The sequence below is a fragment of the Ruditapes philippinarum genome, unplaced genomic scaffold (genome assembly GCF_026571515.1).
Source record: "Ruditapes philippinarum isolate M1 unplaced genomic scaffold, ASM2657151v2 ctg455_1_1_1_1, whole genome shotgun sequence".
NCBI classification, from domain to species: domain Eukaryota; kingdom Metazoa; phylum Mollusca; class Bivalvia; order Venerida; family Veneridae; genus Ruditapes; species Ruditapes philippinarum.
This window is the reverse complement of record NW_026863235.1, coordinates 307,344-321,495: the sequence shown is the minus strand read 5'-3', so window position 1 is coordinate 321,495 and position 14,152 is coordinate 307,344. Positions and strand designations below refer to the sequence as shown.

Genomic DNA, 14,152 nt, shown 5'->3' with positions numbered 1-14,152 from the left:
TAAATTTTCCCTTCTGTATCGAAAGAGAGGGCTCTGATATTTTATTAACAGGCTGTTGAAATATGATGGGATTCACTGATATTTCTTGTAAAAAGTAACAACCTAGACATCAAGATTATCAGTATATGCATTTATATGTCCCCTACCGGTTCACCGGAGGGGACCTAAGGTTTACCCTCCGTCTGTCTGTCAGTCCGTCCCTCCACAAAACTGGATCCCGCGATAACTTGAAAAGTACTGAAAATATTTTAATGAAACTTGATATATGGATAGATGGCAGTATGGAGATTATGCACGTTTTTTTCTTTTCTTCCTATGTTGAAAATTCTGGTTGCTATGGCAACAAATAGACTAAAATATGGCAAATTTTACACATAAACTGGATCCAGTGTTAACGCAAAAAGTAATAGAAATATTTTTATGAAACTTGTAATATGGGTAGATGGCAGTCTGGAGATTATGCACGTCTTTTTCTTTTCTTCCTATATTGAAAATTCTGGTTGCTATGGCAACACATAGACTGAAAATATGGCAAATTTTACACATAAACTGAATCCAGTGATAACTCAAAAAGTACTGGAAATATTTTTATGAAACTTGACATATGGGTAGATGGCAGTCTTGAGATTATGCATGTCTTATCTGTTCTTTCTATTTTGAAAAAAATTTTGGTTGCCTTGGCAACAAATAAGCTTAAAACATGGCAAATATAACAGTAATTGTGATTAGTCAAAAAGACCTGAAAATTTTTATGAAATTTCAAGAGTTATCTCCTCTTTAAGAATTTTGCTTTTAAAAATGTTATATTTTGGTAACAGGGATGTTTCAAATATTAACTTTAGAGTGTCCTTCAGTCTGTCTGTCTGTCTGTCTGTTCATAAAAACTGTTTCCTGTGATCACTTTTAAAGAACTTTTCAAACAAATTTACTTAAAATAGAGAAAAAGTTAAAACATTAGTGAATGGCCAATGGCCCTTCAGAATGTTGATGGGGTTCTAACCGGGGACTTATGGATTGCTTGCAATACTATGATAATTGCTTGTTGTTTTTGAAATACCAAAAAAATTTAATTTTGGGCCATCTTTGCAATCGTAAAGCGTGTTTTTGCAAATTCTAAAATTCAAATATATGCTCACATGGTACAATGCAATGATTATTTTATATTTGATACTGATTTGAATGTTGATTTGCTAACAGACTGTAGATCATCCAGGCAAGTCAAGGAAAGGGTTTCTATGGCAACTACTGACTGAACTTTGTTCCTTACACAGTCAGTCAAGTCAGTCATCTGGCACACAGACAGATCTTATTAAAGTAGCTACCATTTCTACACTAGGTAAGTTTATTAACTTCAGTTTCAGTTTTACAAGCTTGCTTTTGAACAGGAGGCTGTGCAAACTGGCCTTGCTCTATACTGGACTTGAGGGTTGACTGCAAAACTGCAGTAACTTATATGAAATAAAGGACTTACAACAGTTTCGCAGTCAAACCTGGCATTCGAGCAGTGGATGATGTACAAAATGAGTTTTGTAATTGTTAAAAGAAGAGTATAAGTTACTTTTCTATGTCTTATAATCATCTCTTAATTCATAGGCATATCTCATTATTTGTATACAATTTTCATATTTTAAAAGTTATAAGTCAGGGAACCAGCCTTATTTTCCATTAATGCAATAGGAAAACTTCATATAATGTTAATAACTGATATATAGATGTGTGTTTCTTAAAGTCTTGGAATGCATATATTTAATGCTAGTAACTGGATATATTTTCTTTACAGATGAGAAAATGAATGTACTTGATGACCTATTTAGTTCAAGGAGAGAGGAACAGTATAGGACTGGGGCAACAGCTTTAGAGGACAGATTGTTGAAGTTCCAAAGACAGCTTGAAGAAAGGTTCAAGTCAGAACTTAAACTTGAGGTATATGTCTGATATACAGAGTGCACAATACTTATGTGTTACATATTAACACCTCTTACTCCTAACTAAAAGATAACATTTAATGTGATATGAAATACTATCAAAATGTAAGGTTGTCTTCATTATTTCTTCAAGTTTTTATTAGTTTAGTTATCTAAGGAATGGCAGATTAGTTTAATGAAAAACAGAAATGCAATAAATAAATTTTTCAAGCTGTCTGTAAAGTGTTTAAAGTTTTTAGTACAAATGTATATCAAGGGAAGGCCATTATTGTAATTTGACGAGTAATAACTCTGTTATGGTTGCAAAGTATGATTTTTTTTGTTGAAGACTTAAGCCTTAATTTATTTACTTTATGCTTTTATTTAATATTTAAAGATGTTTTGTATTTAAAGGTATCCAGAGTAAAAGATGATGAAGTTGCTAGGATAAGACTAGAAGAAAAAGAAAACTTTAGAAGGGAACTGGACAAGGCTAGAAAAGATGTGAGTATAAAAGATAAAGAGCATTCAGAAATACAATTTATGTGGAGAAATTATTTCTGACTCATTTGTGGATTTGTTGTATTGTTTTAACCGTTACACTCATCACTTATTAAATTTTATTCTGGTTATAACTAATGCCAGTTGATTTTTATGTGCATTGGTTAGAAACAGTTGCAACCACAGACTAAAGGTTAAGCTGTAATGTTTAATTTTGTGTTACAGTTGGAACGTACATACCAGTCTAAATTTGATGCATTAGTTGTAAGGGAGAGGCATGCCACAGAACGGTTACAGAGAGAACAAGAGGTAAAATTTTAGTGAGGAAAATTTCAAAATGACATACTCTTTTACTGTTGATTGTACTAAGTTGTCTAAACAGTGTACAATATTTCATACGGCAAGGTACTAAGCTTGTTAAAGGTTGTTTTTATTTCTTAGATTTCTATGCAGATTTGTATTTTGCCTAAAATAGTCCCAACTAATTTATGCTCTTTTTAGTAACATTTTATTACTCTTGGAGTTATTGAATGAGAGTCTTTTAATTATGTTTCACTTTATTTCTGTATCTTACTTTGTTAGGATCCTTTTTTGGCAGGATGGTTAAATTGGCTGATCTTAAATTACTGTACAACCTCTGTAGAGCAATGCTCTTTAGGAGTCAAATGTATTGTTGTTGCTGAAAGATGTTGTATTACAGAGATTTAATTTATTGTGCAGTCTGACTTTATAAAGTAATCTTACATGTGACTTAAACCTCACACACAATAGAAAAATAAAGTCATCTTATTAAATGTTAATACAATTTAAAAGTAAGACATTATTGGTATATATTACATGTACATGTATATTCAGATGCAAGAAAAAGAGATATATAATCAAAGGCAGTCTATATTAGAGGAGATAGAGGCTGTAAGACAGAGGGAATCTTCCATCAAGAGGGAGACTGAAGTATTTGGAAGGTACACACAGTTTTCATTTATTATACCATCTCCATTATACCAGAAGACCAGTCTGTAAATAAAGGATTGTGATTGGACAATTTTAATCAGTGGTTATATAGAAACAGTCTGAATTGAAAATTGTCTACAATTACAATAATAATGCAGCATGTTTGTAGCATCACTTTTCATTTGATAATCATAATGTTTTATAAACTTCATACATGACTGCTGTCAATTTATTTTGAACTGTTTTTAGATAGAGCAGGACCATTTTGAATCAGGATGAATACAAGACATTTTTGAATATCTTAACTCTAGTACTAAAAAATCAAAAAAATTGTGTAGCAAATATACAACCACAGGAACCTGAAATTCTATCCAAAACAAAAAAATAAAGTTTAAAAAAAATCCCATATATATACTATAAAAACACTTTTTTTATAGTATATTTATGGGATTTTTTTAAATCGTTACTTTTTTGTTTTGGATAGAATTTCGGGTTCCTGTGATACAACAACCCGTAATTCAAAATAGTTATTAAAGTTTTATCTAAAGTTTTATTTAATTTATGATAAGGGAGAAGAACTTGGATAAAGACAGGATAAAGGCACTGGAACAAGATGTGAGGCATAGAGAAATGGAAGTAACAAGGAAAGAAAGAGAGTTTGATCAGCGATTACAGAATGAAATGACAAAGTCAGTTTTTAATGATTTTGACATATTGTTGAATTGGTTAATGATTAAAACTGACTATCTTTTTACATTTTAAGATAGTAAGCTATAATGACTTTGGTTGAGCACGGCTCATGTTCCCCTCTTTTTATCTCTACTATCTCCATTATTGAATTGAAACTTTGACCTACAACAATCAAATTGGAAATGGCATTATATATATCAATAAAAGTATTTTTCTTAAATATTGTATATTATGAAGATTGCTACATGTATTTTAATAGAAATCATTATTGAAACATCTTTTTCAGGTTTAAAGTTGAGTACCAGGCAAAGTTTCTGGAGAGAACACAGAATATAGAAATAAGAGAAGGCACTTTAAGAGGTAAGTCATTTTGTTTTGTTACCTAATTTAAAATACGTGTGTGAAGCCTTTATATATCTCCCAGTTTTGAGTCATTTGAATATTAACTTGTGTTGCATAGTTTGAAAAGGCAAAGATTAAAAAAGAAAATTCATTATGCAAATATACATATAATGTCTAATATGTGAATATTATTGTATTTATGTTAACAACATACATGTATTACCTCATGTTTTATATAACTGCATACATCATCATGTACAATTTTAAAATACATGATAATTTTTATTGCACTTTCTATATAAATATCTATATATCATTTATGTAAGACCAAGGTAGAAGATATAATAATAAGTCATGTAAGTGTTACCATGACAACGGGCCTACAAGGGATTATCAGAGAGGTTAAGTTCAATGTTGTGTCACACTTAAGCAAAATAATTGTTTCCAGATAACACTTTTACTTTCATTTTGCAATAACCTTTTTTCACTCACACAAGTATCTGGTGTCACATGGTTGAATTGATGTTAAATTCGGTTTGCTGACAAGTCATCAAGTTGACTATCTTATTGTACATATGTTTTTGTTTAAGCTTTAAAGAAGTTCTGAGAATTAAGCATGGGCTACAAAAATGAATGTCACATTTGCATGTTTTTGAGCTTTCACTGTCATACATTATGTTTTGTTGATAGGTCACTTATATGTATAAAATGTACCGGAAGAAATTAACTGACTGCACAAAGCTATATGTAGTATTTGATGTATTTAACACTTTGAATATATTATATGTAAAATATACATGCATATCAGAACAATTATGTGCTGGTATGTATATAAATAACACACATTTATGTTGTTTTTTTGTAAGCCCAAATATTTGAATCTTGATTTGTAATTTTTACAATAAACAAATATGAAATTTATAAATATCTTAGCATATTTGTCTATATATACACATGTACACATATAAATGTTAATGTTGTTTTTAGCTCACCTGTCACAGAGTGACAGGGTGAGCTTTTGTGATCGCTTTTCGTCCGGCCGTCGTCCGTCCGTTGTCCGTAAACTTTTACTTTAAATGACATCTCCTCATAAACCACTAGGCCAATTTCATCCAAACTTCACAGGAATGTTCCTTTAGTGGTCAGCTTTAAAAATTGTTCAAAGAATTTAATTCCATGCAGAACTCTGGTTGCCATGGCAACCGAAAGAAAAAAAATTTAAATCTCTTCTTTTAAAAAACCCTAAGAGCTAGAGCTTAGATATTTGGCATGAAACATCTTCTAGTGAGTGTCTACCAAGTTTGTTCAAATAAAAGCCCTGGGGTCAAAATTGGCCCCGCCCCAGGGGGTCATTGATTTTCCCTATATGCATATAGTAAAAACTTAAAAAATCTTCTTTTAAAGAACCCAAAGAGCTAGAGCTAAGATATTTAGCATGAAACATGTTCTAATGAGTGTCTACCAAGTTTGTTCAAATAAAAGCCCCGGGGTCAAAATTGGCCCCGCCCCAGGGGGTCATTGATTTTCCCTATATGCATATAGTAAAAACTTAAAAAATCTTCTTTTAAAGAACTCAAAGAGTTAGAGCTAAGATATTAAGCATGAAACATGTTCTAATAGGTGCCTACCAATTTTGTTCAAATAAAAGCCCTGGGGTCAAAATTGGCCCTGCCCCGGGGGTCATTGATTTTCCTTATATGTGTATAGCAAAAAATTAAAAAATCTTCTTTGAAAAAACCCAAATAGCTAGAGTTTAGATATTAAGCATGAAACATCTTCTAGTGAGTGTCTACAAAGTTTGTTCAAATAAAAGCCCTGGGGTCAAAACTGGCCCCGCCCCGGGGGTCATTGATTTTCCTTATATGTGTATAGCAAAAACTTAAACTCTTCTTTGAAAAAAACCAAATAGCTTGAGTTTAGATATTAAGCATGAAACATCTTCTAGTAAGTGTCTACAAAGTTTGTTCAAATAAAAGCCCTGGGGTCAAAACTGGCCCCGCCCCCATGGGTGAAAGTTTTCAGGATTATTCCTGAAGTTCAGGATTTTCAGTCTCCTGAAAGCCTTCTATTTCCTATGTAAAACTATAGAAAAACTGATAAATTCAGGATTTTCAGGATTTTTAAAATTTCCAACTTTCACCCATGCCCGCCCCAGGGGTGTCATTGGTTTTAACTATATGTGTATAGCAAAAACTTAAAAAAATCTTCTTTTAAAAAGCCCAATGAGCTAGAGCTTAGATGTTTAGCATGAAACATCTTCTTATTGGTGTCTACCAAGTTTGTTCAAATAAAAGCCCTGGGGTCAAAATTGGCCCCGCCCCAGGGGCTCATTGATTTTCCCTATATGCATATAGTAAAAACTTAAAAAATCTTCTTTTAAAGAACTCAATGAGCTAGAGCTAAGATATTTAGCATCAATCATGTTCGAATAAGTGTCTACAAAGTTTGTTCAAATAAAAGCCCTGGGGTCAAAATTGGCCCCGCCCCGGGGGTCATTGATTTTCCTTATATGTGTATAGCAAAAACTTAAAAAATCTTCTTTGAAAAAACCCAAATAGCTAGAGCTTAGATATTAAGCATGAAACATCTTCTAGTGAGTGTCTACAAAGTTTGTTGAAATAAAAGCCCTGGGGTCAAAATTGGCCCCGTCCCGGGGGTCATTGATTTTCCTTATATGTGTATAGCAAAAACTTAAAATCTTCTTTGAGAAAACCCAAATAGCTAGAGTTTAGATCTTAAGCATGAAACATCTTCTAGTAAGTGTCTACAAAGTTTGTTCAAATAAAAGCCCTGGGGTCGAAACTGGCCCCGCCCCAGGGGTGTCATTGTTTTTAACTATATGTGTATAGTAAAAACTTAAAAAAATCTTCTTTTAAAAAACCCAATGAGCTAGAGCTAAGATGTTTAGCATGAAACATCTTCTTATGGGTGTGGGGTGGGGGGGTGGCTATATACAGGTGAGCGACCTCAGGGCCATCATGGCCCTCTTGTTTTTATCTATATTTGATATTGAGTTACATTAACATATTTGTCAAATAATTATTATAAGTTTCATCTTTTTAAATATATTTGATATTGGTATGCTTTAATGTTTTATAAAGATGTTTAAGTATGGACCTGTTTTTATACGCCTGTTTGAACAAAGGTCAAGGTCACACATAGAGGTAATATCTCAGATGAAAATACAAAAATATGTATAGGGACCAACTTGATTGCCATACCTCTTATCGCCCGCATCTCCACTTAAGGCTTTTGTGACAGGTGTGTTTTGTGACAGTGTCACCTTTGTTGTTACTACATATTTTTATATAAATCATTTTATTTATATCAGAGAATGAGAAGAGGGTATCAGAAGATCAGAATAAGATAGATTCTATGAAGGAAGATCTTAGAGATAAAACTGCCAGAGTTAATGAACTGGAGGTATGTTTTATAACTTATCAGCTTCACATAATCTTTAATAAAACAGTTTGTAAACTAGTTTTAACTTAACTTGAAGATGTCTGTTGAATAATCTGTATTAGTATGTTTGAAAATTTCCTAATTTTTTGACTCCATTACACACATATGGGAAAAATATTTTTCAAATTATATATGTTATCACAGAATATGTGACAATTTTTTATGAAAGGGACTGGAATTGTTACAGTGTTATTGGAAATATTTTTTTATAGGTAAAGGTGTCTGTCTCTCAACCCAGTAATTGTGGGATTAAGCTCTACTTTGGTCGTCATAACCATGTTCCCTCATTTGACTCCAGCATTGGTTGGTTCCAGGAAATGACCTCAAAAGTGTTTCATATAAGTTGCAAAACCTTCTTTCACAATCCCGCTCAAATAAATATATTTAAATTAATTAGGACAGAGTCATGGCAATTAATTAGATTTTAATTTTATGACACAGCATGATTATAACTTTAATCCACTCATTATTGGTTTATTACTTTGTAGACATTATTACAAGAGGCAAGACATAAAGAAGTTGGAGCTACAAAACATAATGATTTCTTGAATGCCAAGCTTAGGGATGTAAGTATCAATATGTTCAAATGTTTGAATGCAAGGGGCGGTAATGATAATGCTACCGCACCAGGGGTGAGTAACCAGAAGCATTCGTTAGAGTTACGATCATCGTTAAGCCTTGGTTAAGCTCTAGTTAGTAATTTACCCTCTGACCCAAAACGTTCGTTATACCAAAAATTGTAACGAAACTGTCGTTAAATAACGAGTACCTCGGAGTACACGTGTCTTCGTTGAAGGAAAAACAACGTGTGAAGCTCTTTCAACAAACTTTTCATGAGTATATATTATTTCTTATATCGAATTTTCTTTCTATTTTCCTGATAATAAGTTCTTGATATGGTGTTACAATATCTGTATATATCTTAATGTGTAAAGTAATTATTTATTTATTTATTTAGTTATTTATTTATTTATTTATTTATTTATTTATTATTATTATTATTATTATTATTATTACTGCATTCATTTTCAAAATAATTACGTTAATGTTAAAGTGATATTATGCCCATCTGCCATCCAAGGGTATGTAGTGAGAGAATGGATGAATATCAAAATAAGTTTTCATTTTGTCATAATTCCTTTTAATTTTATAATTTAGTTCACATAAACAATAAATAACTCACAGATCCAAACGAAATTTGCTGTAAATATACATTAGAATTTACCTTTAACGCTAAGTTTAACAATAATAATAAATGGCGCATACCGTACTCATTAAACTTGAGTGAGCATTTCTTTCGTAAATGATTTTTAGAATAATTCCAAATATCTTTATACAAATGATGTTGTTTTTTCATTCCGCAGACAATTATTTAGATAACTGACATACTTTGGACTCTCAAATATTTGAATGCTTCTAAGGAGGTTGATTTATTTCATTAATACACGACTTGTTGATCGCTATCTTCTGTGATAGTATTTTCTTGTATCTGTGTCATTCCCTCATATTTCCTTATTTCTCTAAACAAGCTAACACTATTTGTATTGCATGTTTAACTACGCATAACATTCTTTCATGTATGGAATCAAATATATATAATATTACATTAAAGTTTCAAGTTTTTAATACTTAAAAGACTTATACCTTATACTAGTTCTATGTACAAAGTGAAATTAAGGAATTCAGCATAAACACATTCATGTACAATGAAAGAGCGTAACACAGTATATGGATAAATTTTGACGTTTTTGGTTATAATGAAATTCATCTGAGTATTTTAATAAAACTATTATATACGTTTCAAATGGGTTAAATTAACGGTTTACCTCTATTTTCATGAAAAGTAAAGATAATTAATCGAAACTTGCTTTGTTTCCCAATGTAATTTTCAAATTTTCACCAGTGTGTAACAAAGGTTATGTAAAGAACGTTTTACAGAAAAAGCAGTTCATTCATTAAAATCAAAACAAAAATTACGTTACTATTTAGCGTCAATATTTTTGAAAGAGTTCGATTAAGATATTAGCGAAGATATTATTGCCATTGGCCAATAATCATAAAGTTTTAAACTATTTTATTACCTTATTCTTAAAAAAAAATTCACATTTGTTAAAAAATTGATACTTTGCCTTTAAAAGGAAATATAATTAACAATTTCTCTTAAATTGTGTATAAATCTTTATTTATGTACATTTCATCACAAAGAAATATCAAATCATATATTTATATTACTTATTTAGCAGATAAGAGGATTATTTTACTTTTTTTCTATCATTGTATATCTATCTCGAAAAGTATCCAAATGTTATTGTTTTTTATTTACTTTGCACTTTAACATTTACTCTTTAATAGTGTACTCCTCTTTTTCATCACACACATATAACCTGTCAAGACCGAAATATTCTGTATCTTAAAGATGAGGCAATGAACTTATATCTAGTCTCTCCTTTTCTATTTTTTGCACATCCAAAATGTTCAGTTGTTTCCTGTCTATATATTTTGCTAGAACGTTGTATAATGTTAAACTTTATTGTATTGTATTGTATCAATACAATACAATTCAATACAATAAAGTTTAACATTATAAGTTCATTGCCTCATCTTTAAGATGCAGAATATTTCGGTCTTGACAGGTTTTACAGGTTGTATCGTATTGTATATCCGACGACTTAGGATTGATTTCGTTAGACGCGTTTTACGGCGAACGTATGATATACATATGTACAAACAAACAAACAAAACGATTTATAAAGAGTGTCAACTGTTTCTTTGAAGCAGTTGTGCGTTCACAGATATATGGTTGTACATTTGTACAAACATTTTTAAACAATTTATAAATAATTTATAAACAATTATTTGTACGTGCAATGTAATCTATGCAGGAAAAGCTAATAACAGGTGGTGCCAAAATGCTGTGCATACCCTTAAGGATTACACAACGATTCCGTTAATGAATTTTACTAACAACTGATTAGCGATATGGTAACGATGCTTTCTGGTTATGCAACAAAAACAATCATAAAAATAACTAACGTGTTTGTTACGCGATCGCTAACGCTTTCGTTAGCGTGATTTTAACGAAAGCTTCTGGTTAGTCACCCCAGTACAGTGCCAGGTAAGTATGTTGCTTGGGCAGTATGTTGCTAGGCCAGTATGCACATCCATACAGTCTGACCAGGATCTATAATGTTAGCTGCCTAATTTTAGCATACAGATTTCCCACATGTTAACAATGGAATGTTCCAAATTTAAAGGAGGACAAGTCCATTGTACATTAAGTAGGGCGCAGATTAATATTCAGTTTCTTATAATGACTGTGAGAAAATTTCAGGTATGGACCGAATTAATAATGTTACATGAACTTGTGGTCCAACCCTTATTCTTTAAAAAATGTATTTTTTCTATATATTTGCATTGTACATCTTGTAAAAAAAGGAAGGAATAAAATATGTTTAAACTGAGAAAAAAAATTACATTTGATCATCTTAGTCACAATGGGTTTGATGTCACAGACCCTAAAAAGGCAGAACAACGTTTCATGATATTAAAAGTTAAGGTTTACAAAAACAATGAAGGTCTACTAAAGGTATTATTTTATGAACTATTGAATATTTAACTAGTTTGCAAAGTTTTTGTAGTTATATTTATATACATGTACTTTCAGATGGCAGACTATGCAGCTATCAAAGACCAGAATATAACGTTCAGGACAGAGCTAGATAACCTGAAAACGTAAGAATTTTGAAAAAAATGTTTCTGTTCTGTCATGTCAAACAAACCTCAGTGGAGTTACTTTAAGCTTGTTTTACTGAGTTATTGTGGTTTCTGACTTTGGATCACTTTTCATATACTACTTTTTGGTTTAATTTCTTCCGAAGATGAGATAATTTTTCCATGTGTAAATTTTCAAAATATTTACAAATTAAACACTATATGACTCTCTCTTGATTAGTTAATATATTTACAATTTCTTCTCCAGTTTTAATCACACATGAACATGGAAAGTATTAAAAGATTTACTTTTTATATATTGTCTTTATTTTTGTAGGAGAATGGCTGAAATTATGCAGTTAAATGAGAGGGAAAGAATACGTGAGTAATGACTGCATACAATTTTTTATAACACATAAAAATATTTCATCTGCAACAATAAATTCTTGTTCATGTCTGTCATAAAATCATAACCATTCCACAAAACACCTATTTCCCTGTTACTTATTTTGAACTGTTTCGAGTTTAAAGAAATTTGTTTAAATTTAAGTAATAAGTGATAGTAATATATTGTTGAAATCTTTATCAATTTTTGTAAAAATTTGTTTTAGTGTTGTGAATTATCATCAATTTGGGTGAAATATTAAAACTTAGGTTTAAACACACAAAAAAAAAAACAACACAAATACAAAAGCTTATAATGTTTTTAATTTTCATGATGACATTCTAAATTCATTTCTTTTTATAGGTCAAGAAGATTTACTAAGAGAATTGAGGAGACCTACAGCCATGCCAGAATATGTAGATAGAAGTGATTCGCCTAGACATGACCGATCATCTTATGATCGTCGACGACCGCCAAGTGCTGGCAGATATGATGAGGTATTGCATCAGATGTATCTTTTGTCGTTTTAAACTCGACATTTCAAAGAATATCGAGAAATATTGTACTCCGGCAAATGTCAGCGTCATACTTTTTGTGGGCAAGTTTGTATCTCCAATACCATTGAAGGGAATGTGTTGCAACTTTATATTTAATGGTAGCATTTGCATTTAGTGTTTAAGATAAAAGTGAATAATTTATGTGTTTTTCTATTTAAGATGGTAGTGAATAGTTTATGTTTTTTGTTTTAGATGGTAGTGAATAGTATATGTGTTTTATTTGTTTCAGATGTTAGGTAGAGATGATAGATTGATGAGGCAATTTGAAGCTCAGACATTACAGATGAAAGAAATGGGACAGGAACTAGTAGATGTGAAACAAACATTACAATATACTCAAAAAGGTATGAAATTATCAATATTTCAGAATACTCATGATTAATTGAAGATTGACTGCCAAATCAGAAATCATAGATGTCTTATTTCAAACTAAATCTTTATTTTAACCTTGCTGACAGTATTTTACATACTCAATATTTGAAAATAGAATTTACATTTTAAGTTTGAGGGGTTTTGAAATAAAGATTATACTACTTAGTACCCACTAATATAAAGTTGGGTCTTGACAGGGGTCATAACTGTCGCTACTTAGTTTTCAATAACATAAATTTTTAATGGGATATATTCATTTAAGAATTTCAATAAAAGAGACATGCATTATAGTTTATTTTTGGTGTTTGCAATATTTTATCATCCCTTATATAAAAACTTAAGCAGCCACTCTCAGTATTTTTCAAAGTTATTAAGCCTGTAGTGTTTTGATTTGATACAAATTATTTTTCTAATCAGAAAATACAATGTAAGTTTAATTCATGTTTGCTGAAAAAAATTCTGAATTTTGATTCTTTATTAATATTTTGTTTTCAGCTCTTCATAACGAAGTGTACAGAAAACCTCAGGATGTTGATTCTTCAAGGTTAGAAAACAAATTGAATTCCTTTCAGTAAGAAGTTCAAATCTATGAAGAGAATTTGTTAGATATTGGTTTATTATGTTTAATAGTTACATAACAATGGCAGAGGTTTTTGCTTGAAAAAATTTGAAACTGAAAATTTGGGAACTGTTAAAAGTTCCATCTATGTATGTTTGAATATAAAAATCAACTCCAGTTTAAATTTACAAATGTATTGTTTTATTAAAAAAGACAAAGTTTCAGCTCAAAAGTCTTTATCAGGCCTACTTGTTTACAGAAAATGGTGTCAACATTATACTACACCAAGAACAACAATGTCAAAATGTAATACATGTACATAATTTGTGGTCCTACCTAATGCAGTATTTCATTGATATTTTACAGGCTTGTGTCTATGAATGTTTCTCGGAGGTCAATGGGAGCAGCAGTCAGTGACATTGACAGTGACCTTGAACTTTCACATAAAGGTCGACGGAGAAGTCGTAGAAGTAGAACGCCACCTGGTGTGGATAGAGATGACGTATATAACGATGTGGACCTTGATGAATTTAGTGCGCCAATAATCTCAACAGATTTTATGACGGATGGGGATGAATCTTCCAATAACTCTGCTAGCATTATTGCCAATACTAAATATAGATTGAAGAGTTTAGAAAAGGAGGCTCAGGTTTGTATTAGCCAATTGTCTTAGGTGGTTTCTGCTTGTATTGAAGGCTGTTTAAGTAATTTTGTGCAG

General features: G+C 31.1%; 1 protein-coding gene across 1 annotated transcript in view; it reads left to right on the top strand.

Moving 5' to 3' along the window:
- The window catches only part of LOC132721551 (centriole and centriolar satellite protein ofd1-like), a 31,826-nt gene that overhangs the window by 4,581 nt on the left and 13,093 nt on the right, over positions 1-14,152 (top strand). The window contains exons 4-18 of the mRNA XM_060705873.1: positions 1,198-1,336; positions 1,781-1,923; positions 2,319-2,408; positions 2,631-2,714; positions 3,261-3,367; positions 3,926-4,045; positions 4,333-4,406; positions 7,720-7,811; positions 8,339-8,416; positions 11,515-11,582; positions 11,899-11,942; positions 12,310-12,443; positions 12,733-12,847; positions 13,371-13,419; positions 13,801-14,083. Of these exons, the coding sequence (XP_060561856.1) occupies positions 1,198-1,336; positions 1,781-1,923; positions 2,319-2,408; positions 2,631-2,714; positions 3,261-3,367; positions 3,926-4,045; positions 4,333-4,406; positions 7,720-7,811; positions 8,339-8,416; positions 11,515-11,582; positions 11,899-11,942; positions 12,310-12,443; positions 12,733-12,847; positions 13,371-13,419; positions 13,801-14,083 (1,620 nt within the window). The remainder of the gene's footprint in view (positions 1-1,197; positions 1,337-1,780; positions 1,924-2,318; positions 2,409-2,630; positions 2,715-3,260; positions 3,368-3,925; positions 4,046-4,332; positions 4,407-7,719; positions 7,812-8,338; positions 8,417-11,514; positions 11,583-11,898; positions 11,943-12,309; positions 12,444-12,732; positions 12,848-13,370; positions 13,420-13,800; positions 14,084-14,152) is intronic.